This window comes from Anser brachyrhynchus, assembly GCF_964034855.1.
Source record: "Anser brachyrhynchus genome assembly, chromosome: 5".
NCBI classification, from domain to species: domain Eukaryota; kingdom Metazoa; phylum Chordata; class Aves; order Anseriformes; family Anatidae; genus Anser; species Anser brachyrhynchus.
Window position 1 is genome coordinate 34449055 of NC_137699.1, and position 25621 is coordinate 34474675.

Consider the following 25621-nt stretch of genomic DNA (forward strand, 5'->3'; position numbering starts at 1 on the left):
CGCCTCCGGTGCACGGAGGAGCTCGGGGGAGGGCCGGGGCCGGAGCCAGGAAACGCGGCAGGAAGCCGGGGCGGCGGGGAGGAAGGTGCCGGGGCTTCCCTCCTCGCCGCTGCCCGTCCCCAGAGGGCCGAGGCGCCCCCCTTCTGCTCGGCTCCGGTGTGGAAAGGAGGTATGAGGAGGGAGCTGAGGGACAAAAATAAAATTAAAAAAATAAATGAGGGGGTTACGACATGCTGTGAGCTGCTCCTGCCCCCTGAAAATAGAGGGAAGTCACTCCGGGTACCCAAGTCTGGCAGTGCTAGCGGTGCCTGTTGTGGATGAGCTGCTTCTCCTGCTCTTGTGGCCCAGGGCTTGGCGTTTTGTTGGGTTTCTAGATGCAGGGCTTGCCCTCAGCCCTGGAAAGTCCCCCCTTTGGCTGTGCTGGGGCAGGGAGGGGGGGATAACGTGATGCTTTGGGATAACCTGATGCTGCTCTCAGCACAGAATGATTTTCAGGAGCAGAGTCGTATCTTGTGATTACATGCATCCGCTGCTCAGCCAGGCTGTGGAACGTGGCACATAGCTCCACAGAATCTAAACAGATGTATGAGCTCGTGTTTGCACTGAAATTTTGTTCGATGTTCCATGATTAGGAGTTACTTTTCAGCACTGTGGACTTGCCTGGCTGTACAAGCTGTTAAACTTTCGCCTAGTTTAAAAATAATGATTATCTCTGTCATTATGCGCATCTGCTCATTTACATTATTATCGCGAAGTGCATTATACTCTGTAATGACACACAGATTTGAGCCAGGGAGGCCAGCCATCCGCCATATGTGCGTTTTTACCCCCCTGTGCAGTGTATCTGCCATAATCTGGTACGTGGTCTGTCTCAGGCATCGGGTGTCCCAGCACACAGAGCAGCGAATGCAACAAAATCGGCAATTCTTTCTTTTCACCACCTTAAAAGGTAGCTCCACCTTAAAGCAAGCCCGGAGGTGCTTGCCTATCCGTTTGGCTTTCCTCTCCATCTCTTTTTACTCCACAGCAATGTTTCTGGATTTATTTTTTTGTTGTTCTGTGCGGTAACAGAAATCAGGACAGCCAGGGGAGGAGGAGGAGGCAGGGAGCTATTTCAGGGAGCTGCTGTTATCTGTTCTCTGTTAATCCCCTGGCTGGGAGGGGGGGAGGTTTTCCTGAGTGCTTTACTGGAAGGGCATATATTAAACATTGAAAAGCAAAGAGAGGAAGAGGATTAAAGGGAGAGAGAGGAGCCTGGCTGCTGGTTGTACTTGGGTTATCCATCTGCTCTGCTTTTGTGGATGCAACAGAGTGAGCAATTTCACTTGGGATTTTTTTTTCTGGTTTTGTTTTTTTTTTTTTTTCCTCCTCCTTCTTTCCCCCACCCCTTTCTCACTCCCTCTCAGATCCCTGTGTGTTGAGGTACCTTTGCATCACTATTATCCAGGAACCCTGGAAGCCCCCTCACTCCCCTTCTCTGTTTCACCTCTGTTGTAGCTGAGCTGTTGAGATAATGGAGCTCGGGACTGTAGTAGCCACGGTGGAAAATGGGGAGCAAGACACAGTCCTCAAGGTGCTTCAGATCTACAACCGGGAGGTGAGTGGGTATCAAACCTCTGCCTAATGTCAGCTTCTGTTTACAAGGCTGGAAGCAGGTTGGCCATGTTGTGGGATTTCTGTGCTACCCAGCTGTCCCCAGTCTGCCTCCTCTGAGCGCATCTGTCTGTGCATTTCTGCCATGGAGATGTTACAGGCTGCCTCGTCTTTTACTTGCAGACTGCTTCTTCTTTGATGTTTTGCTATGAAGCATCTAAGTAGCCTTGCTTTATCTTGTGTCCTTGAGATACTGGAAGAAAAGCACATAGAAAGGATTTTCTTTATTATCCAGATTCTAAGTAAAACTTGGCAGGGAAATAATCATGGGTGTGAAGACCAAGCAGGAGGAGCTCTTTATATTAGGCAAGGTTTGGAGGTAATAAAACTCAAATCTAGGGAGGAGCTGCAGGTGAAATTGTGATTTGCAAGTAAAAGATAATTAGGGAACGACATGAATGGAGGCTGGAATTTGATTCAGGCGCCTGGTCTGAAAGCTGACTATACAAAATAATGAATATAGAATATGAATAAGAATGGCTGGGAAGCAGAAATGGAAGTGATTCTAGCCTTACAGTGGCAAAAGATTATCTGTGGGGGTAATTTACTTTTGAAATAGACTCTGGTTGTCGGGAAAGTCTCTTTCAGAGGGTTTCTGCCAGGGTAGGGCTGCCCCTGCAGATCTATGTGACTCATTCTGCACCATTCTTAAGTAGGTGGGAAGTCAGTGGGGAAAACCTGTGGATGTTTTTGCACGAGCATGCAATAAGGGGAAATGTGCTACTATTTCCAACAGTCAGTTTTGAAATAGGGAGAAATCTTAGCTAAGAAGTAGTGAGTCCCTGTTAAAAAGAGGTCAGCAGGATCAACATCACCTGCAGCAGCTGTAATGCTGGAGAAATTAGGAGAGCAAATGGCACTTGATGTGCAACCAGTCTGAGGCATCAAAACACAATATTTTCTGTAGAATTCCTCCAGCTGGATCCTTTGTCAGTGTATCAGGCGTAGGAAACTTGTGAGAATGTCAGAGATTTTGCTAGTCTGGAAGAAATGGAGCAAACGAAGAGGATATGAAACTGCAGATAAAATAAGCAAATTCCTTACGTAACTTTTTACTGCAAAAGCTGATGGTACTGTACCCTTTTCTGCGGGTATATGCTTTTTAATTCACTATTGAATATGCAGTCGATTCCTGGTTGCCAGGAATAACTAGCAACGTGGTCTAGTGGAAGGTGTCGTTGCCCATGGCAGGGGGTTGGAATTAGATGATCTTTAAGGTCCCTTTCAACACAAACCATTCTGTGATTCTATGAATAAAAAAAATCTAAAGCAAAACCACAGGTATCGTGAAAATGTACGTAAATGAGCTTATGGGAGCCTGCAAAGAGGATGAGATGGGAAGAGAACAAGTGCCATGGATGTCTGCAGAGCACATGGGTTCCAGGACTGAACTGCCAGTTCCTCACAACATGGTACAACAGCCTGTGCACAGATCAGATCACAGTGTTGAAGCACAAGAGGCCAGCCCCTGGTCCAGCACTACAGGAGTACAGCTGTCCTGCTTCTGCACCTGAAGTTTCTCAAGTGATGCATCAACATCAGCTTGGGTGAAGCAGAACCGTAAGGTGGTACGTACCGCAGGAAACAAGCTCCGCTGTTCAGACATGCAGATGGGATATCAGTGGATTGCAGAAGCTCAAGAGAAGGACTAGCCCAGTGCATAACAATAATTGTTTGTGGTGAGACTAATTGTCATTATTGAGCAGCTCTGTAAGTGCGTGTCTGCAGTGTAACTCAGTAAAAGGTGATGGGGAGCGCTACGAAAAAAATAGAGAAATATGATATAATTATACCCCCATGTCTCTATCTGTATCTGATCAGGCTGTATCTATGCATACATAATTAATGTTTCCATAAATTTTAAATATTTTGATTCTCAGAAGCATTCCACATGTTCTCTTGGTATAAATCAGAATTGCATCATTGACTGGGAAGTGCTGCTTTTTACCAGGGACCCTTTGATGTTTTGTGCTGAGCTGTTCATTGGAAACCAATGTAGCCAGAAAGGAGACTGTCCTCCTAGGCACAGCCACGAGACACACAGGAACATTTCATCTGAGCAGAGGACAGGACTGTTTTATTACGAAAAAGGATGTAAAGGAGGTGTAGAGAAATTCAGATTTCTTCCAAAACAGGCTCTGGAACTGATCTGTGCAGGAAATCAGACTTGACTGACAGTCCTTGTCTGTGACTTGAGACAACGTGTGGGATAAAAGGAAAAACTCCCTGGTGCTGTGTGGTTCACCTTTGGCGATCTCTGCCAGAAGTTAGGAAGCAAAGAAGGTAGAGAGGATGGCTGCTTTTCCTACCTGGTTCCAGCAACTCCTCCTTTGCAGTACTTGCTGTCAACCTGTCTTATTGAAGAGGTTGTGAATTATTTGTGCATATTAACCATTCTTCAGTTCAGTTCAAGTGCTCTCTGATGCAAAGTCACACAGGAGTAACTCAGGCTGTGAGGTGCCACGTGGAGTGGGGTGTTTACCAATGTCTATCAGTTGTGTTTAAAGAACACGACCTGAAAAATACTCTTACTTCCAGACATCGTAGGAACAAAGAACACAAGGATCTGTTTCCAAATAACAAGGAGAGGGTGCTTTCAGTCAGGAAAAGGAACAATAAATAAGAAGGGAAGAGGTGTGTAGGCACAGCTTGGTGGTGTCACTGAGGGGAGGAATTGCCCAGAGAAGCTGTGGATGCCCCATCCCTGGAAGTGTTCAGTGCCAGGCTGGATGGGGCTTTGAGCAGCCTGGGCTGGTGGGAGGTGTCCCTGCCCGTGGCAGGGGGTTGGAACCAGATGGTCTTTAAGGTCCCTTCCAACCCAAACCATTTTATGACTCTCTGTTACAGACTGTTTTGGGTTATTTATGATGAATACCCACTTCACAGCTACAGTATTTAAAAAGTCTGTCCATCAGATGGGCACAGCTTTGACCTGTGGCACTGAGCCTCCAACACAGAGCCAACAGAAGAGCACAATGGGTATTATTCATCACAGATCTTTTTCTATGATGAAAAAGAAGCAGGGGCCCCTGGAATAGCAGGGATCTTGGTCAAGGAAAGCTATTCTGACCTGGCAGTATGGGTCACAATGTCTGTGCTTTCCAAACCGGCTTCGTTCCCTGCTTGTTGTGATGCCAGTAGTTGGAGTTGCTTAAGAAGGAACGATGTAGGAGAGAAAAGGCAGGCAGGAAGCAAAAACCTCAGAGGCAGGAAGCAAAAATTTCAGCAGCAGGAAAGCTGTCCTTTTGTCTGGCTCCTCAGGAACTTCCACTGCTTGTTAAAAATGCTGTGAATATTACAGACCTCTCCGAGTGCTGTTGCACTCCTTGCCATGCTGATTCCCTGCCTCTGTGCTGGTAGGTGACTGTTTCTGAGAAGACTTCTTTGCCTTTGCTTTCTTTTTTAGACCTGTTGCTTTCAAGCTGAATTACTTTTCCCTGGCTGAGGCAAAGAGTTTTGTTTTTTAAGCTATTACTTCATTTTAATTGTTTCTGTTCTGCCCCCACAGAAATCTCAGTGCTTCACCTTTGACGATGAGGAACGGGAAGAGAGGAAGGTAGGCATGTTCTTTGCTTTCTTCCTCTTGTTGGAGGGGTAAATCTGCTGCTCTGCACTTGTGTCCAGCAGGGCTTGGTGGTGGCAGCTCCTTTGGGGAAAGAGATGAGTGGTTTTTTGAAAACTTGATAAAGTACCTGCCCAGGGAATGGTGTGCTCAGGGCATCTGGCTCTAGTTTTTCCATCAGTAGATGATGGTTTAGGATAAAGGTCAGCATCCTTCCAACATTAGCAAACCCTTTGGGTTTGGAGATGTGTATAGCCTCGGCCACAGGTGTACAGAAAATGTGATCCTTTGTATGGGTCTCAGTGGTACGAGTGTGCTGGACAAAAATCATAGCAACATGCACGCCTCTAGTGGGTGAGTGCTTTCACTGTGAGCCAGCTGCAGGATTTGACCAGGGCTGTATATTAACAGACGCTTTAAACTGACATAATCTGGTGCTTAATGGACATAAACACCCCTGTCTGTTCACTTCCAGTCTTGCATTTCTCATGCCAGGGCAGACCTTTGCATGGCTGCACACTGAATATGCTTGGTGGGCTGATCTGCTGAAAAAAACCTGAACAAACAAAAACCAAAAACAAACAAAAACTATTTTTCCTGGCTGATTTTACATCTGGATCAGTTTTGTGGTCCCGTTCATTGGTTGGTTGCACTGCTGCCCGTGTTAGCACAGCAAGCACAGACAGGGCAATCAGGGTGTAGAACGGGACCTCTTTTGTCCTTGCCATTGCCAGCTAATGCTAGCGTGAAGTTTTTCCAGCTGCAGCCTGACTCATGGTCAGAAGGTCGGAGCTCTTTGCCCTGCACTGACTTGCTGTTTGAGCTGGAGTGGCCGCGCAGGCTGTGAGTTCAGGCGCAGAGCTAAGGTGCTCTACTTCTTGGGTGTCTGTCATCAAATATGAATTGGGCATCACCGTGTAATTCTGCGTGTTCGGTTCTTCTGAAGGTTTAGCTGTGGACACACGTGCTTTGAGATCTCTTTAGCCTGACTGAGTCAGAGGCATTGGTCATTTAGGAATACATCTTTAACTCCTGTGTCTGTCTCCTCTTATGGAAGGAGAAGAGGAATGACTGTACTTTCTTGATGCTCAAGGGTGTAATTGTGGGGCATAGTTCATACGTTGAAGCTTTTTCAGTTCTTCCAGTCTCACATTAAGGGCTAAAATGTATGGTTCTTTCATTCCTTTCCTCAGTCCTTTTATTACTATGAACTAGCATTGATTAGGTTGTGTTAATCCAGTTCACTGAGTGATAGCAAACCTTGTAATCTTAAATTTCTTTGCTCCAATGATAGGCACAGAAAGACCTTTACTCTGATACTGTTATTGTTAGAGAGACCTAGTGAGATCTTCCCTCATCGTGGTATGATTGCTTGAGCAATGGAGTACTAGTGAAATGTGAAGTGTCGCTACACGTAGTTAAAGCCAAGTTTGGTTTTGTGAGGCGTTACCTTTGCTCTCGTACTCTTCCACTGCTTGCCATCACATACAATACTGTTAACCACCAGGGTTAGCTTTTCAGCTGCTGTAAATTGGTGTTACTGGAGCTCTGCCAGTATGTACCTGCTGAAGATCTGGGCTAGTAGGTCTCCAGACAGCCTTGAGATTTAGGGAGGTACTTCTTATTTGAATCTTCTGAGGTCTTTTCATTTCCTTTCCTACGATATCACAAACCCTTCTGAACTCATTTAGTTCCTCTTCCCCTCCTGCAGCAGTTTTCTGATGCATCTCTCAAGCTTATCAACCTGTTTCTGGAGCACCCAAGGCAGATGCCTCCCTAATCTTAAGGCTCTGGTGAGAGTGGACATCTGCTGTTGCCCTGAAGCTATGTAAAGGGGCTTTTTTGCCCTACTGTCTCTTAACTTAACAGAGCTGTCAAGTAAACTGTGTTAGCCTAAACCATCCTAACCACAGGTGAACCTCAAATAAGCAGTCATTCCTTAGGTCAGTAGCAGTAGCCTGTTGTACTCTCCCCCTTTGATCTGATACCATCTCCCAGCCATTCTTTGTCTCTTGCTGCTTGTCCTTGCTTGAATTGAGCTGGGACTGGATTCCAGAGCCAAATCATTCCTGAGTGCTGCCAAATGCGCACCTGAATCAGAGCTGGTAGCAGGTCCATGTCTAGATGATGCTCTCATCTTCCAGGGCAGAGTGTAACAGGGTGGTACCCTTGAGGGAGCGCTATGAAGTGTCAGCATGTGAGGCATTCTTTGTTTCCAACTGCACAGAAAATGGCCCAGCTACTTATCAAGTTCCTGGAAAGAGAGCTCCAGCCATCCTGCCAGGTCACCTGTTTGGAAAGCATCCGCATCCTGTCCCGGGACAAATACTGCCTTGACCCTTTCACCACCAAGGAAGGGTTGAAGACCCTCTCTAGGCACGCTGGCATCGATTACTCAGAGGAACTCATCCGGGAGGTCCCAGACTTGGATGTCATCCTGGAATCCCTCAAATGTCTCTGCAACATCGTCTTCAGCAGCCCTCGGGCACAGGAGCTGACAGCTGAGGCTCGGCTGGTGGTGGGCCTGGCCAAGCGCATCAAACTGTACAACGAGAGGAGCCTTCCTCACGAGGTCAAGTTCTTCGACCTGCGCCTCCTGTTCCTGCTGACGGCGCTGCGAGTGGACATCCGACAGCAGCTGGCCCAAGAGCTCAGGGGCATCGGCCTGATGACAGACACCCTGGAGCTGACTCTTGGTGTAAAGTGGATGGACCCCTACGAAGTTGCCACCGAGGAGGGACTTCTCCCACCTTTGCCTCGGCAAGAGACAGAGCGAGCCATGGAGATCCTCAAAGTGCTCTTCAATATCACCTTTGATTCCAGCAAGAGGGAGGTAGATGAGGTAAGCTCCTTGATATTGCACCACACTACATCTGCGTGTTTCCAGGCTATGGCCTGACTACTCTTTTTTTCCTCTGCTTGCATTTCCTCGTAGTAGATACTAGCCCCCAGGCAGCCCCCAGTTACATGTAAGGGTAGCAAGAGATGTGTGTGTCTGGACCTTTTTCTGTAGTGCACTGCCTCTATCTGATGCATTAAGGCTTTTTCAGCATTAAAATCTGAAAGTTGGGCATTTTTCCCTCCTAATGACATGGTTGTTGCCCAAGTGGGAGAGCAGAGCCCCCACATAACTCCTTTCTGGGTGAAAGGGTGGCCTGTTGCCTTTTCACCGCTGGACAATGTCAGAGGAAGGTTAGAATCGTTCTCTGATTCTAAGGTCTGATGGAGAGCGTCTCTGGTTAATCCACGGGCCTGCTTCTGGGCCTCTTCCAGCCCTCGTACTCAGTGTTGTAGAGTGGTGGGAAAGGTATTGGGCAGCAGGAAGACTGTTGACATCAGCAGGGGAATCTGTAGCATATTTCCCCTTAAACACCCTGCTGCCAGTTGTTGGAGGGAGGGATGGGAATGCGGGTTGCAGGGGCAGCAGGCTTTGGGTTGTGGAGGATCCCTTTTTCTGATCGAGGTTTTCATTTTCTATTTTGGGGCCAGGAAGATGCTGCTTTGTACCGGCACTTGGGTGCCCTCCTGCGCCACTGCCTCATGATTTCTGCTGACGGAGAGGACCGAACGGAGGAGTTCCACAGGTCTGTTAGATAACTAGATAATGATCCTCGCAGAAACAGACCTGAAGCCTCCCCAGGGCAGGCCCTGCCTGACCTTGGCATTACCATCCTTTGCTTGTATGGTGATTGTTAAGGTCACTTCTGACAAACAGGCATCTTTGGTCCAGCCTGCAGGTTCCTCGTGCTGCTAGAATTCCAAAACAGCCCTGCCCTTTGCAGTCAAATTATGTGCACTGATACCACAGCCTCCTGTTTACAGGAGGAAATGTTTTGTCTGAGCCTGCCTGACTGCAAGGGTCATATTCAGTGTCATGTGCCAGGTCTTTTCAATGGTGCTACCCACTTCAGTGAGCCAGAGCAGATCTATTCTGCCTTAATTAAAGAGTCCCTGGGCTGGCCTTAATTAACTGTCTGTCTCCTGAGCCATGCTGAGAAATTGTCTGTGCCACGCTGCTAAGCTTTATTGGTCCAGGAGTGTCAGTTTTGAGCAAGTGGCACCATCCTGTCCGCAAGAAGACCATAGTGGGAGGTATCCTGAACGTGGTGTTGCAGTGGCCATCAGGATACGAATGAGTGATGGAGGTCCTAGGTACAACCCTTGGCCACCCAGGTTGGTCCTACTTGGCCTCTGTGTCAAGATCCATAGCTTCTCATTTGTCACTGAAGTCTTTTTGGACTTCCAGCAAGTTGTTCAGCTGTACAAAAAAGCAGTTTCATTTATTTTCATTCGCACTTCTCACACTCCTGGAAGTTAGTAATGAACCTTAATTTCTGGATAGCTGAAGAATTTCTATGAACAAAAATCCCCGATTGTGTGTTCACTTTTCTTCTTTCACGTGTTCAGCCATACAGTTAATCTTTTGGGCAACCTGCCCCTGAAATGTCTGGATGTCCTCCTGACCCCAAAAGTCCGGCCAGGCTCGCTTGAGTACATGGGTGTCAACATGGATGCAGTCAACATCCTGTTGGATTTCCTAGAACGCCGCCTCGACAGGGTAAGTTGAGAGGCTGCTGTGCAGAGTTCTTGGCTGCTCGTTTTCACAAGTTCACTGCAGGGCACCTTCCCTGCATTCAGCCTTGAAAAGCCCAGCGCCAACACGTTGTGTCAAAACCACAGGAGCACCAGCAAGGCACGGTTACTTTGGAGCTAGTGCTTTACAGAAGTGGCTGTTTTTAGCAGAAGCAAAACCATTATAGTTGGTAGGACTGAAACAATATCTGCAAACTGGGAGGGTCACTGTATTGTTGCTGCTACTGCCACTAGTGAGATCGGTTGAGCTGCAAATGGTTAGCTGGGTGATTAAAATATAAGTGCTTGGTTTCACTCAAGTAAATGGTGATTTGCTGGGCAGCTTAATGGTTTGGATGCAGCCAAATTGTTTGATGGGCTTTTCTGACACTCTCTGAGCAGTCTGCTGTCTGAGGACTGGCAGTCATGCTCTTATTTATCAAGGCCATTCATCTTTCTTCACTCCTCCCGAGCCCCTTGTGCTCTTTTGTTCCTCTGCTTCTGAAAGCCTGAATTTGCATTATTACTGAGCTGGCGGTGGTTTGCTATCTCTGGAGTTATTCCAAAAGTCCTCCAAATTTTACCGCCGCACTTCTCTGTGCTAGAACCTCTGCATGACTATTTCTAGCGCTGCTGTGCTGCAGAGCAGGGCTCAGAAAGCCTGAGGGGTTAGAGGAGTGATGAAGCACTGAAACTCCTGTTGCAGAGGCTGGAATTGCCTCAGTGTCCATCTGTTTCCTTGCCACTCGATACTCGTGATGTCTACCACAATCCAGAGAAATTGAACTGAACAAGCCAGAGAAATGTGACTGACATGTTGCTCGTTTTTGTGAACGCTTCTCCAGGGACACAAGCTGAAGGAGAGTTTGACCCCTGTGCTGAACCTGCTGACTGAGAGCGCCCGAGTCCACCGCCAGACAAGGAAGTTCCTGAAGGCAAAGGTACTCCATGGTTTCAATTAAAAGTCAACTAAAAGTCAAGTGATGCTGAACAGCAAGCTGCCTAAATATTGCCATCCAAGGAGAGTATTAGGTTCTGACATGTTGGGGGTTGAAGCCCATGATACCTACAGTGTTTTTTCTACTCACTCTGTGGGTTTATTAGATTTAATTGATTTGTGAAGTGCATGTACTTTTTTCCCTGCATGACCAGCTGTTCCAGGTCCACTGACCACCCTTCACTGTGGCCTTGTAGGTGCTGCCTCCGCTCCGGGATGTGAAGAATCGTCCGGAGGTGGGGAACTCGCTGCGGAACAAGCTGGTGCGTTTGATGACCCACATTGACACCGACGTGAAACACTGCGCAGCAGAGTTTCTTTTTGTGCTCTGCAAGGAGAGTGGTGAGTCACAGGGACTTGTCACAGGCTTTGGTGAGAGGGAGTCCTGCAGCCTGGCCTCTGGGCAAGTCAGACTGTGGGATGGGTGGCTCTGCAGACACCAGGAACCTCTGTCTTCCCTTGGGCTGGATGCATTAGATAGGGAAAAGAGTGGAGTTTCCAAGGGCTTGCTGTCTGTCATGGCAGTGGTGACAGGAAAGCTCTCCTGGAGGACACCCTGACACCCTGAAGATAGCCTGACCTGCTTTCATACTCCCCCCACACCTCGTGTGTGTTGTCCCTGCCGTTCCTGGTGCATGGTGTGGGAGCCTTGCTCCCTGTCACTGGCTTCACAGAAACACTGGCATTTCTGCGTCTCCATGGCCTTAAACCAATCTTGCTGTCAGAGCATGGAGGAGCAGGCGGGGCTGGAGAGGCAGGAGGGAAAACACAGGGTGTTCTGTCTCTGTCCTCCCTTTAGTGTCGCGGTTTGTGAAGTACACAGGCTATGGGAACGCAGCTGGGCTCCTGGCAGCGCGAGGCCTCATGGCTGGTGGTCGGGAAGAGGGAGAGTACTCAGAAGATGAAGACACCGACACAGAAGAGTACAAAGAGGCAAAGCCCAAGTACAGAACTCTGCTCCCCCTCTGTAGCACCCTTACTCCTACACCTCCTTCCCATTCCTTTGTCCCTTCTTTCATCTGCCTCCATGCCACCTCCCTGGTGTTTCATGTGCAGTGTTCCTTCTTCATTATTTAAGTTTCACCATTAGATGTGATGTTGTATTCCACTACCTTTACCATTTTTTGGGTGAAATGTCTCTGTGGCCGAGCTACCTGTGGTGCGTGTGGTCACTGGTGGATAGATCCAGTCCCTACAGCTGGGCACGGCCTCTAGTGCAAAGTAAATCTGTTCAGCCAGAGCCTGTTTTGCACCAGACCTGCTTGTGGTGTGCATGTGGCAGCATATCTCTAATCGGTATCCTGTACACCTTTTTGGTATCCCCACATAGAGGCAGGCTTTTACTGTGCACTGGGATATAGGGGACGAGGGCTTTCCCTGCTTGCAGCAGGGTTGAAAGTGCCAATTGCCTCTCTCCAGCTCCAGAGCCCTGTGCTGCTGGAGTGAATTTTGATTTTTTTTAAAATTTTTCTCCTTTCCTTGCTATTGGGTGGTGGTAATTCAAGGGTGAAATGTATGAAGGGAGAGCTGCAGAATTGTTCTCAGCTGTGAGTCCCACACTTTCCAGCATCCCGTTAAATGTGGTTTACGCTTTATTTTTTTATTCTTTTTGGTGTTAGCTTTTTGCCTCCTGACTTAAGGAGAGGGAAGATGTGTTGCCTCCCCTTGTGCACGTGGTTTAAAACTGCACAGTGGAATTGGCAGGACGGGGATTTCTCACCAGAGAAATGAGAGGGATTTGTAGCAGGGGAGGACAGTGTGTAGGACATACAGGAAGAGATCAGAATCAACACGTTGTTGCACTGCAGTAACACGAGACCTAACCTAGGCAGCGAGACCAGAGGGCACTGGTTTGTGGCAATTACAACCAGCTCTGCCAGTGCATGCCTCTGCTCGGTATAGGTAAAGAGAGTTTTTAAACAGACTTCTTACCTCTGTGCTTCACCTCCCTCCTTTGCCACCCTGCCACCTCCCTCGCGTTTCATGTGCAATGTTCCTTCTTCGTTATTTAAGTTTCACCCTTAGCTGTGATGTTGTATTCTTCTACCTTTACCTTTTTTCTCACCATTCTTCTTGTAGCATTAACCCTGTCACGGGACGTGTTGAGGAGAAACTCCCCAACCCCATGGAAGGGATGACTGAAGAGCAGAAGGAATATGAAGCCATGAAGCTAGTCAACATGTTTGACAAATTGTCCAGGTACTAGAAGATCGTGTGTAGTCATGTCTGTATTAACACCTGGGTGCCTGTAATTTACATTTATCGCTGGCCTTGGGAATGCATTCGAAGAAAGGCATCTGCAAACTGAAGGAACATAAGGCAGTGGGAGAGATACATGGAGAAATATTTCCAGATTTCCTTAGGCCAGGTGCTGTTACACCTAGGGGAAGGCATCGCAAGCCCTACAGACTTCTTTGGTCCTATGGCTTGCCATGAAATCCCCGTACATGCCTACGGTGGGTTTCCAAGCACTTGCCACCTCCCCAGGGTTGGCTGAGTGCTAAGTAGCAACAGCAGCCACGGTCCTAGCAAGGCCGCTCGGTAGGAGATGGCATTTTGGGGACACATGGCAACTAGTGCCACCAAGTCCCCTTCCCTGCAGGAATGCTTTCTCCAGTCATCTTCCATCCGTCGCTAACTGGCATCGCAGGGAGGAGCCCAGGATCTGCAGAGAGTGTTCTGACCACCCCGCAAGGGTGGGAGGGAGAAGGGCAGCGCGCTTTGTGCACGCAGTTCCATCGTGTGCTAAAGGGAGGGGAACGGAGGCTGACGCCAGCATTGGTTTTCCTCTGGCCATCCTGTACCACGGAATGGGACCCTAAAACCTGAATCTTTTCCAAGGAAACGGGATTGCAACACCTGAGGGTGTTCCTTCTAGCCATTGCCTCACAGTGCCGGAGGTCTCACAGCTTTAACTGTCCTTGTCTCTACAAAGGGATTCTTGCTCTTCCTGCTGGCTCAGGGTTGTTCTGGGCTGCCTCATGGCAGTTTGCGTGGGTCCAGCGTTCCTGCTGTAGGATGTGTCTGTCTCTGCAGTAAATTCTGCTGTAAATTTCTGCTGTAAATTTGTGTTACCTTCCCCCCTTTCTCCTCCCTGGCTGCAGAGAGCAAGTCATCCAGCCCATGGGCATCACGCCGAGTGGCAACCTGGCCCCCATGGAGAACGCCATCCGTGATATGGCTGACGAGAGGTCATCATCTGACTCAGACCTGGGGCTGGACTGATCCAGACCTCTTGCCCCAGCCTCAGAGAGCTGGGGAGCCTCTCTCCGTTCTCCCTTCGGAACTGGTGCTGCACCCAGAGGCTAGTACTGGGCCAGAACTCTCCCTGTGGTGTCTGAATCCAGCCTGGACCCTCACAGTCCACAGGGAAGAACACCTCCTGCCTCCTCCCCAGCTCTATAACCACCTCTCCTTCCAGGGGATCGTCACGGCCTGGCTCTACCTTGGTCTCTCCCATTGGCAGCTTTGAGGATTTCACACTCCAAATTGCTTCCAGGACTTTTCAGTAGGATTTTCTTTTTTAAATATGTGATGCTTAGGAAAAAGGGTCGGGGGGGAATCTTTCTGTCATACCATCAGGGATCAATAATCTGCAGAGCATCTTGTGTATGTGCTGACACTTGTGTGGCTGCATGTCAGCAGCGTGTACGTGTCCCTGTGTGTACGGTCAGCCCGACGTGGGGGGAGCTGCTCCCCGGGAACGTGGGGCTGCAGGGGAGGAGTGTGAGGAGTTATTCACCATGGTTTTGGGGAATGGTGTCTGTGGGGTGCCTCAGCATCCTGCACCCATTTCCTTAGCAGGAAGCTGTACGTGTGTGCGCTACGTGTGGCAGTACGAGTGACTGTGTCTGTGCAAGCAGGGCTGCGTGGATGTACGCGTGTGTCCGAGGGGAGCACTGGTGTGTGTGCTGTGGGGAGCAGGCAGGAGGGGAGGCCTTTGTGACATTTCCAGCGTTCCCATTGATCATGGGAAAGAAACTTGCAGGTGGCTGCCAGCAACGCTCTGATATTTAGTCTGTGGCATTGTGCAACGTTCCCAATGCCACAGAGTTTAGGTTTTGGCATTATCAGCCTTTCCCAATCTCACGCTTTCTGAATGAAAGGCCAAAATATGTGCTTTGTGTGCTGCCTCCTCACCTGCCTTGGCTTTCCCATAGACCCACTGCTGTTTGCACCCAGGGGCTGGTGTTGGTCTTGTCCTTTGCCATGGCTTAGATTTGTCTTTTTTTCCTTTTTTTTTTCTTTTTTAAAGAAAAATGTTTTAAAGAAAATATTCCTGTTTGTCTTATACTAGGAGTTCCAAAACTTATTAGCACAAATAGGAATGCAAACATGATGCTAGAATAAAGGAAACCTTCTGACGAATTTGCACATGGCAGTGATTCATCAAATGTGGTATCTCTGAGCAAGTAAGGAAATATCTTTTTCTAATTAACACATGGTTCTGCTCCAGCCACCCTGAACTTTAGTTTTATTTGGGAGGTAAAATTGCAGCATTAAAATGAAGCTAAGTCTGAACCTCTCACTGTACCGCAGCCGCTAAATATATCTGAATGGGGCAATCTGAATTTAATCCTCAAGCTTCAGTCCTTAGTTTACAAAAACAAACAAACAAAACTTAGCCCCCCCCCCTTTTTTTTTAAATTAGAATAGTTGAGTTGGAATGGACTTATGAAGATCAAGTCCAACTGCCTGACCATTTCAGGGCTAACCAAAAGTTACAGCATATTATTAAGGGCATTATCCAAATGCCTCTTGGACACTGACAGGCACGGGGCATCAACCACCTCACTAAGAAGCCTGTTGCAGTATTTGACCACCCTCATGGTAAACAAATGTTTCCCTACCCCGTAGGAACCTTCTCTGGTGCAGCTTTGGGCCATTCCCACGTGTCCTGTCATTGACTACCAGGGAGAAGAGGCTGGCACCTCCCTCTCCACTTCCCTTCCTTAGCAAGTTGCAGAGAGCACTGAGGTTGCCTCTTGGCCTTCTCCAGAACAGATGAACCCAAGTGTCCTCAGCCTGTCCTCACAGCTTGTGCCTTTCCAATCCTTTTACCAGCTTTGTTGCCTTCCTCTAGAGGCTTTCAAGTATGTTAACATCCTTTTTATGTTGTGGAGCCTAGAACTGCACACAATCTTCAAGGTGAGGCTCCGCTGACACTAAATGTAGTGGAGGAATCACCTCTTCTGACTGGCTGGCCATGCTGTGTTTAGTGCATCCCCAAATGCAGTTTGCTCTCTTGGCTGCCAGGGCATGCTGCTGGCTCATGTTGAGCCTGCTCGACCAGCACCCCCAGATCCCTCTTCTGCAGAGCTGCTCACCAGACCAGTTGTCTCTCCATTCTGGACCGTGTCAGGCATTACTCCATCCCAGGTGAAGAACCTGGCACTTACCTTTGTTGAATGTCACGCTGTTGCTGATTACCCAGTCCTCTGATGTATCTAGATCCCTCTGCAAGGCCTCTCACTCCTCCAGGGAGTCAACAGCGAACTGGGAGTAAACTCTCGGTTTAGTATCATCAGCAAACTTGCTGAGGATGCATTCCACTCCTGCATCCAGATCCTTGATAAAAATGTTGAGCCCTAGAACTGAGAGCTGGGGAAACACTGCTAGTGACCAGCCCCCAGGCAGATGTAGCCCCATTCACGACAACCTTTGAGCTCTCCCATTGAGCCTGTTCGTTGCCCAGCATGGCACGAACCTGTTCATCTCACAGCTGGACAATGTGTCCAGAAGGATGCTGTGAGGGACACTATCAAGGGATTTACTAAAGTCCAGGAAGGTTATGTCCACTGCCTTCCCTTCAGCCATCAAGTGGGTGATGCTATCACAGAAGGAGAACAAATTATCAAGGCAGCACTTTCCTTTGATGAACCCGTGCTGACTATGCCTGACGATGGCTTTGTCCTTTAACTGCCTTTCAGTAGCACTCAGGGCAATCTTCTCCCTAACTTTTCCAGGTACTGAGGTCAGACTAACAGGTCTGTATTTTCCTGGGTCTTCTCTTGTGCCCTTCTTGTAGGTGAGTATAACATCAGCTAGCTTCCAGTCAGCAGGCACCTCCCCAGACTCCCAAAACCTTTGGGAAAATTGTTGAGAAAGATTCATCTGTTACAGTCCCTAACTCCTTCAGTACTCTGGGGTGAATCCCATCAGCCCCATGGACCACTGACCATTCAGCTGATACAACTGGTCCCTTGTAATTTCAGTGGCCGCAGAGGAAATGTCACTACTCCCCCAGTCATGGTCTTCCAGCTCGAAGAACTGGGCAGCCCAAGATCTATCATTAATATTGAAAACTGAGGCAAAAAGGCATTAATGCCTCTGCCTTTTCCTCATCCTTGCTTGTAAGGCGACCATCTTTGCCAAGTATCAGTCCAATGTCTTCCTTAGGGTCTCCTTTTGCTGTTGACATTCTTATTAAAAAGCCTTTTCTGATGTTGATTTGCCCCTTGTGCCTCACAGCAAGCAGCTGTTTACAGGACTGTTCTTCATCTCCTTCGCAAATGCTCTGTATTGGTTGAAAATCCTGCACACCAGCTCTGTTTTCTCTCTGTGCAACAGGGATTTGCTGCTCAGCCTTTGCAGCAGGACGTGAGACGATTTGGGTCCAGGGAGGCTGCAGCTGAGGGCAGCAGGGGGGATCAGAGGGTTTGCAGTTGTTCCTGCCCGTGTGTATTTAGGAATCAGTGCTTGCTTTTGTAAGGCTGTCTATGCATGGAGCAAAGCTGAAAGAATGCTTCGTAACTGCGAGGTTAGTTCTTCAGCGTGATTATGATTTTTTTTTTTTAGCAGTCATGATTAAAGTTACAGATTCTCCCAGGGGTGTACAGTGTTTATGTGAAACTGACCCACTGAAATTCGTGGATAGCTTTGTCATGAGAATAGCTTCAGCAGGTCACAGCTGGAGCCTTCAGGCCAATTGTATCGCCCTTTTTTTGTTTTTGTTTTGAGTAACAGGAAGAAAAAAATACACCACCAAACAAACAGAAAACCACCACCCTAAATCTTGTACATGAAAATGCAGACCTCTGATCTCTTTCTAGCTGGTAAGGCTCTCAAGCTTTTCATGCAAAAGAAAAGGGTTTGTTTGTTTGTTTTTTAATGCAACACTTGTACTGTTCTTGTATTCAAATATCCTGCTTAAAGCCATGATGAGCCCTGATTTCAAAAGTGCCAGTGCAGGTGGGAGCTGTGCTCACCACAGGCCGCTTTGGGTAAGTAGCAGGGTACGGTCTAAAAACAACATGTTCCCTTCATTTTCATCGTGAAGCCGTGTGCCACGAGGCTTCTAGTGCTCTGCAAAGTGGGAACAACCCCTCTGCTTTTACTGATGCTGCCCATTCAAATGCACCCACTTGGGATCCTGGCTGCAAGAAGGACCACGCCGATATATTTGAATTGCACATTTGGATAAACAAGTCTGTTCATCTGGCTGGGAATTTGTTCAAGCCTTTTTTCTAGGAAGCTGCTAGGACACCAAACACAAATCTGTGGTCCCGTCCTGACTGCAGTAGCATCCCTAGAGCTAGTCTGATTTACAGCACCTGAGTATTAGGTCCAAACACTTCTAATTATATATATAATAAGCCATACAACAGCTTTTTGAGGCTCTAGCTTTGCCTCAGAAACAGCTTTTAGAGCATAGAAGTTAATAAGTGTACCAGTGTTGTATTAGTAAAATGTAGCTGTATGCTTAAATGCTTTTGTTCCCTTCACTATGGTTTTCTGCATTTGAGTGTTGACTGTAACAATGCGGTGGTGTAAAATGTTTTGCATTTTATTGTGCTTGTTTAGAGCTCGTTTTAATCTGGAACTGCGTGTGGAATGGTTGCTGTGGTAATAGGTGGGTCACCCTGGGCCACCTGGGTGTGACTTCAATCCCCACAGCCAAATTTGGAACCAGTGGCAATGAATTTCATGCCCTGTTACAGAGAAGATGCTCTGCAACACCTGTGACATGCAAAGTATGTCTCCTAGGGCATGTTTGGGAAAGAGTGGGAAGTAAGTGCAGGGCCCTGATAACTGCCTCTCCCTGGGACAGCATTTACAGGGAAGAAAGGCACCCCTGTAAAGTTAAAAAGAAAAAAAAGGGGAGCAGGGAGGGATAAAAAGCAGGTGAAAGAGTGGTAGTGGGGGGGGACAGAATGTATTCAAAGATTAGGGAATATGTGAATTTTACAGAAAAACCCTCAGCTGGCACAGCAAAAGAATTCAAACTCTTTTATTATTAAATAATTAATACTATACTGATTGACAGCTATTCCAGTGGCTTGATTTGGCCTTCCTGAACAGGACCAGGGGCTAGGCCCCAGTTGCAGGCACATTAACAGCATTCATCTCCTGATTAGCAGAGGTTTCATCCAAAGACTAAACGCTACAAGTCTGCAGCAGCTGACAGATCACGACTAAGACAAAAATATCTGTGGAGGAGCTGTGAAATGAGTTGGTAGATGCTCGGTCCTGTGGGGGCAGTTGGGAAACTCACTCCAGAATTAAGTGATTCTGACCAGCTGCCTTCTGGCCTGCCGTAAGGCCTGACTTTCGTGGCATTTTCAACTCCGGCTCTGGGAAAACCAAGTCCTCTGAGGGTCTCCAAGGTTGGATGGCTCAGAAAGAGGGAGATGCTAACCACAAGCTGCAGCTGCATATCTTGTCTGGCATGCTGTTGTGAGCCCAGGAGCTCCCGGTGACTTACTGGTGAAAGTCTCATGGATGGATATTGTCAAATAGCGTGCTGACAGGGCGACAGAGCCACAGAAGAGGAAAGTGTCTCCTAGTGGGTGTTGAAATGAGGTAAGGCAAGGAGGGAACAACGTTCACTGGCTACATAAACTGTTCTGAAATCTCAGGTAGAAAAGCCTTCACGTGCAGGAACAGTTTGCAGCTTGGTATTTGGGCTTTGCTCCCTTCAGCTTCCCTTCCTTCGTGGTGAAGGCCTCGCTGGTCTGCTTGCAGGCGGGCTGGACTGAGCCGCGAGCATCCCCCTCCTCCCGGAGTGCCAGTCCCAGGTAGATTTGCTGCTGCAGAGCTGGACGGCCTCTCCCACAGCTCCCTGCCATCATACTGTTCTCTGCCCATGCTGGGCACGACAGTGTCTCCTCTTCAAGGTGAGCGTTGCTCTCCAGCAGCAGGGAGCCAGCTGTCCTATTTGTCTTTTGCATCCAGCTAAAAATAGAAAGACCACACAGTGTTTGCTGGGGTGTTTCAAACCTCCCATCCCCTGCTATTTCAGTGAGCGATGCTTGCTAACACCAAAATCCCAGGGCGAGGAGGAGTTGTTTTTTTTTTTTCCCCATGCTTTACCACATTTGCAGCAGCTTTATCCATCTGAGATGCAGAACAGCACAAGCATTACATCAAGGACCGGTTGCTCATACAAATGCAACATGTCTTACAATGCAAAATCAAAAACCTAACCAATAATTCCTAATTAAACCTAAAAATTCTTATTCATTCCTATCCAACAATCCGATGAAAGTTATAACAACCTTAACGTTAACTTGGAATACTGAAGCCAGATTTTCTCTCAGGTCAGGAGAAATTGTGTGCAAATATTAACATACAAACTCTTAAAAATACAACTGGCCTTTTACTACAGCAAGTTGTCAGAGCCCTACTGCCGAGAACGGAGCTGTGCTCATTGTCACAAGCAGAAGAATGGGCCCGGCCCATACGTTAGAATTCTGACTTAAAGAGAAAAGAAAAAAAGTTTAGAGCATTTCATGCCACATGTGGAAAAATCTTCCCAGTGGATCTAAAGTAATATAGCAATTAACATTAGCATTAAATTTAAAGCAATTAAGAACTTGCTTCCTGACAGTTTCTCACTTCTGAAGATCTCAAAAGACTACAGATGTAAGAAGAATGGATGGTGAAATAAACAATCAGGTGAAAAAAAAGATGCCAAGTCTTTCATTAGCAACTCGGCGCTGTTGTTCCTGCTTGCTGCTTGGTGGCTGTAACGTACCTGCCACTGCAGCACCTCGCTCGGCGTCAGCCGTGGCACAGTGAGAGACGACTTTCCTTTCTAGCATTACCTGTTTCTCACAAGTGACCAGAAAAGCCACTAGAAATGAAACCAAAGCAATTTAAGGGAATGTACAGAAAGGGGGAACCTCCACTAAGGCGATGCTTAGCTCCTTGGTTTAGTTCAGCAGTTACTCACGTCAACGTGTCAGGCGGCACTACCAGCATCACAGGCCCAGGCTCACAGCCAGGGGAAAGCAGCATAAAAACCAAGTCCTCTGCCGACTTACAAGATTGAACTGGATTTATCTGACATAGATGACAGAGGGGATTTTTTTTTGGTCTGTCACTTCCAGGTCCAGGATACTGTCCCCAGAGCTCAATGGTGAGTCCGGTCCGTTCCATTTGGGAATAAATAAATAACAGATGAAAGCCATAGAAAACTTTTCAGTAATCAAGTGGGTCACTTCTTGAAGAAGCCATAATGTACCTTTGCTCACCCCAGTGCCTGGCCTTTTCCATATTTTTCCTGTTTCAGCTGAGGTTGGCAGCTCTCTGTCCTCCCCTTCTTAGCCGCATAGCACTGTCTCTGCTCTGTGGCACTGCGCCTGCCTTCATTGTGAAATACCACTTGGGTTTGCTATTTTTCTTTCTGTAACCCTTCTGCACGTTTCTGTGGTCCTTCTCTCTGAATGCAGACTGCAAGCGTGGCAATGTCTGGGGTACAAGTCTCTAATCCTAGCAAGCACTATCTGCTCCCCCCCGAGATAACTCCAGCACGAGGAACAAAGAGGCTAAGGGAGGGAGATGGGGCTCTGAGCCCCTTCCCACCTTTTCTTTTTCCTTCTGAATTAGTGCTTGCATCTCTTCGTTCCAGTCCAGCAGCTCCACCAGCTTCTCGACCCCACCGACCACGTCCCCCAGCTGGGCTATGTCGTTGTAGCGCTGCTGCCAGGCAAACGGTCCTACGAGATCGCGGTTGATGAGGACTCGGGGAACGGAGCTGCGAACAGCTCCTGCCAGGCTGGCAAAGGGCTCCACCTGAAGGAAGGCAACCCAAAGGAGCAGAGAGAAACCGTCACCTGGCTGAGGGGCACCGAAGGCATGAACTCATGCACACCAGGACTTTGTTAGTGCTTAACAGATTCTCCCACTGTGGGCTAAGCTACCCCAGCTTTGAACAGGTCACGGATGTCACCAGTTATCTGGTGGCCTTTCTTCAGGTAGACACAAAAATGCTTCTTTCTCGTTAGGTGCCCACCTTTACCAGGAGCACACAAGGTTTTTCGACTTCACAGAGCGCATGCACCCTATTTCTCACCTTGCCACCTCACATTTTACCTTGAAACCCAGTTTCTTGCCTTCTCTAAACCCCCTCTCTCCTCCAAAGGCCCTCAGCCCTGTTGGTGTGCCTTTTCCTTCTTGTGAGACGGGGTGTTCCCTAGTCCCAGACCTCCAGGGACGTTCCGATGACAAAAAGCAGGTCCGCCATGGGGAAGTCTGTCAGGTGCAGGAAGAAGCGCTGCGGGAGCTCCTCGCCAAAGAACACGATATCAGGCTTGACAATTCCAGTGCAGACACGGCAGTGAGGGACCTTGTCTGCCATGACGTCCCCCTGAAGTAAAAGCACCCAACACCACTTGTTATGGGGCAGCACATACCTGCACAGGCAGGGTCACAGCCACATCGTAGCCTTGCTGTAACATCCAGCCCCTCCATTTCCTTGCACCAAGTCTAATCCCCTCCAACAAGCCCCGCTGGCCCTGAGGGCAAAGTAACGGGCCTGTGATAGGTTCTTCTCTTTGCATTAGTTTGTGTCAATGCCCAGCTGTGACCACTCACCCTGAAGTCCTCTCCTGGGAATTTCCTTCGACAGACTGTACAAGTGGCAGTGGCGAAGGTGCCGTGGGCTTCCACCATTCTGTCAGGAGGGATCCCAGCAGCTGGAACACAGCACGTGGGGACGGATCAGCTCAGCATGCGGTGACTGAACCAGAAACTCCTTGTTCGCTAGGCATTTCCCCAGTCCTGCTCCTCACCCTCTTCCTGGTATTTTGCCGTTGAGAGCTGGGGAAGAGAAAACTCACCTCTCTCCAGCCCGTCAATGTTCTGGGTGTAGAGCCGCAGAAGGAGCCCTTTGTCATGAAGGAGCCTCAGGAAATAGTGGGCATAGTTGGGTCTGTAATTGCCAGGGTACAGCTCCTTCGCCAAAGTGAAAAAGGGCTTGGGGTTGACAAAGAAATAGGTCAGCTCGAAGATGGCTTCTGGATAAGGGATGTCATACTGCTCAAGGTTACTGTAGAGGCCACTCCCTGGGGACCTGCAAAGAGAGGAAAGCAGGACCGGTGGTCAGACTGCAGGAAGAGAACCAGATCAAGACACAACAGAGCACACGGACAGGTCCTTGTGGTCTCTCTTGCTGTTTTGCATCATCCGTTCAGAGCAGAGCTGCATCAAGAGAGCACCTGAAACCATCTCTGCACAGCAGAACGTGCCTTGTGGGTCTGACCTAGTGCCACCCCACCTTCTCCTGGCTGCAGAGGTGAGCTGACAGTCAGAGTTGGAAGGGCCAAGGTGGTGCAATCAATGCAGCCACAGAGCCAAGCAACAAGCACGACCATCATCCTGAAGATCTGGGCCAAAACGTGACCCAGAGTGGTGCCAGCCTGCCGTTAGCGGACAGAGAATAAGCAGGCGAGAAAACTCCCGCGATTAGCCTAGCCTGGCACAGACAAATAAAACGTAGCAGGCACCACCATTACCTAAGTTGAAGATCCTGGCAGTCCCAGCACTGAAAAAGGATAAGTAAAACAACAAAGGCATTATACCTAAAATCTGGGATACCACTGGGGGTGCTAATCCCAGCACCAGCCATCACCACTATTCGGCGACACTCCTTCTTCCGAATTAGCTTTGCCACGTCCTGCAGGGTGAGCTGCTTCTTCCCACCATCATCTCCCCATCCGCCCAATCCTAAAATAGCTCTGGCGGCAGCAGACAGAGAGAAGGGCCTGGTCCCTTGGATCCTGCTTGGAACAGAGAGAAAACACAAGAGGTAGCATGCTGTCAGAGACTTCAGCTGAAAGAACTGTTCAGGGGGAGAAAAACACCCCGAGAAATTGCAGAAAGCTCTTCCATCTGCAGGACTGTGTGCTGGTACTTAATCAAGGAGGAGGAAGCTTAAACGTTAGTCTAATTAATGCCCTAGGAAAAGGTGCTTTGCTTTACACTTTCTTACGAAGACCTAAAAATGCCAAATCAAAACACACCATATTCCCCTAAGAGTTTTTGTTTGTTTGTTTGTTTTGTACAGGGGTGGACACAGGACTGTGAGAACAGTGTTCAGAGAATTGCAAGTCTCATAATCTACTTGCAATGCTTCTGGGATAATGAAGACTCTTCTCTACGTCCTTGGTTTCAAGAGGTTTCCAACAAGGTGGTGTGGTCACTCAGGGACAACGCTGCCCAGGTTAGCACAGACATTTCACCAGTTCTCTATTTCCCCTGGGGGCTCTGCCATGGGACAGCTCCACATATAAATGGAAAATGACTAAAGGAATTGCAGGTCAGCAGTACATGCAGATGGAGCTGAGAACAGTCATTATCATCTCAAGGAACAGTTTCTCCCTGGACAATTAGTGCTTGCTAGTTAAGAGCAAGTCCAGGGAAGGCGTGGGAACATGAAGAGCCAAGAGGGAGCTGCTGGATCTTGGCAATCTGCAGATAACAATTACCAAGTTCTAACATTGTCCTCAGCGTGGCTGACAAGGACGTGGCTCTGCCTTGCCAGGCCAGATTCCCAGAGAGCTAAATTCATAACCTGGCAAACGCTAACGTTTTTCGGCTAAACTTCTCTACTCCGAGGAGAAGAGCTCCTCGAGCTCCCAGGCTGGAACACACCAGCTCAGGCTCACAGACACGGAGACCGTGTGCCTGTTCAGACAGCAGGAGCGACGTTCTGCACGGTGCACTTTCAGTGTAGGAGCGTGAGCCCCTTCCTGCTGGGGTCCTGCTCCCGTACGGGTGCAGAGGCCCGGCGGGACCAGGCAGCAGCCCCAGGTGCGGGGTGCCTGCTCTCCCGCAGCCACGCAGCCCACCTCCACGCTCCGCAGCCCATCCCGGAGCAGGAGAAGAGCCGAGCCAGGCCCCGGGGGCCGCCTCCGTCCTTTGGGCCGCGCTCCCGGAGGCTCCTCCATGCTGCAAGAAAGCACAGAGCCGCTGAAGGGGCGGCTCGGGGGGGGTCCCCTCAGCCTGCCCCAGCGCCCAGCCCTGTGCCTCATCCCCTGCTTCTCCCCCCCGGCGCCCCTCACAGCTTCGAGCCCTCACCCACCCCTCACAGCCCTCTCCCTTCCCCCGAAGCCCTCTCCCTTCTCCGGATCCCTCTCCCTTCCCCGGAGCCATCTTCCCCCCCCCTCTCCCGGCCCCCACCCGCCGCCAGGAGGCCACCGGCCGCCACGACCCCGCGCCGGGCCCCCCGCTCCATGGCTCCGCAGCCCGCTTTGGGGCCGGGCTGGGCTTTTTTGGGGCTGCTTTATTTTTTTTTTTTTTTCTTTGGGAGGGAGGGAGGCGTTGCCATGGCTGCGGGGGGGACCCAGCGTGCCCCGCGCGGGGCCGGAAAGGAGGGCTTTGGGGGGTGTGTGTGGCTTTTTAGTATTATTATTATTATTATTTTATTTTATTTTGGCGTGTTTTTATTTTTTTTCTGATTTATTTTTTAGGAGCGGGGAGAAAAAAAATAAATCGTTGCCACGGCTGTCGAGGCCATCCCCAGCGTGCCCCGCGCGGGGCCGGAACTGAGTGCTTTCGTGTGCGTCTTTTTATTTTATTTTATTATTTTATTTTATTTTGGCGTGTGTGTTTTT

The 25621-nt window shown here is 48.9% G+C and overlaps 2 protein-coding genes across 8 annotated transcripts; one reads left to right on the forward strand and one right to left on the reverse strand.

Annotated features, from left to right (window-relative positions):
• Window positions 1-29: 29 nt before the first annotated feature.
• RIC8A (RIC8 guanine nucleotide exchange factor A) lies at window positions 30-15152 on the forward strand. Of its 4 annotated transcripts, none has more exons than XM_080594680.1 (11): window positions 30-169; window positions 1498-1597; window positions 5162-5209; window positions 7443-8057; window positions 8705-8799; window positions 9623-9773; window positions 10633-10728; window positions 10982-11126; window positions 11584-11728; window positions 12864-12983; window positions 13889-15152. In XM_080594680.1, exons 2-11 carry the CDS (start codon window positions 1514-1516, stop codon window positions 14007-14009), a joined length of 1620 nt encoding a protein of 539 aa, XP_080450806.1. In that variant the 5' UTR covers window positions 30-169; window positions 1498-1513; the 3' UTR covers window positions 14010-15152. The 4 variants fall into 4 exon arrangements, with proteins under 4 accessions (XP_080450806.1, XP_080450808.1, XP_080450807.1 ...); XM_080594682.1 differs by having other exon boundaries at window positions 14206-15152; XM_080594681.1 differs by lacking the exon at window positions 30-169 and adding an exon at window positions 476-1311.
• Window positions 15004-25377, reverse strand: SIRT3 (sirtuin 3). 4 transcript variants are annotated; one of them, XM_080594696.1, is made up of 8 exons: window positions 25188-25377; window positions 24857-24956; window positions 23588-23785; window positions 22847-23079; window positions 22602-22702; window positions 22213-22374; window positions 21591-21800; window positions 15004-19958 (listed from the first exon to the last, which is right to left on the reverse strand). In XM_080594696.1, the coding sequence occupies exons 1-8, from the start codon at window positions 25240-25242 to the stop codon at window positions 19938-19940; spliced, it is 1080 nt and encodes a 359-aa protein (XP_080450822.1). In that variant the 5' UTR covers window positions 25243-25377; the 3' UTR covers window positions 15004-19937. The 4 variants fall into 4 exon arrangements, with proteins under 4 accessions (XP_080450822.1, XP_080450821.1, XP_080450823.1 ...); XM_080594695.1 differs by having other exon boundaries at window positions 23588-23788; window positions 25188-25375; XM_080594697.1 differs by lacking the exon at window positions 22213-22374 and having other exon boundaries at window positions 23588-23788.
• Between the last annotated feature and the right edge of the window lie 244 nt (window positions 25378-25621).

Bases quoted from the DNA above. Each gene is read 5' to 3' on its own strand.
- SIRT3 (XM_080594695.1), bottom strand. From the start codon at position 25,242: ATGGAGCGGGGGGCCCGGCGCGGGGTCGTGGCGGCCGGTGGCCTCCTG. The intron at 23,789-24,856 runs GTGGGCTGCGTG...CTCTGTTCCAAG, and splicing joins ATGGGCTGCGGAGCGTGGAG to CAGGATCCAAGGGACCAGGC. The intron at 22,703-22,846 runs GTGAGTTTTCTC...GCTGTGTTCCAG, and splicing joins CATTGACGGGCTGGAGAGAG to CTGCTGGGATCCCTCCTGAC.
- RIC8A (XM_080594680.1), top strand. From the start codon at position 1,514: ATGGAGCTCGGGACTGTAGTAGCCACGGTGGAAAATGGGGAGCAAGAC. The intron at 5,210-7,442 runs GTAGGCATGTTC...CCAACTGCACAG, and splicing joins AGGAACGGGAAGAGAGGAAG to AAAATGGCCCAGCTACTTAT. The intron at 11,127-11,583 runs GTGAGTCACAGG...TCCTCCCTTTAG, and splicing joins TGTGCTCTGCAAGGAGAGTG to TGTCGCGGTTTGTGAAGTAC.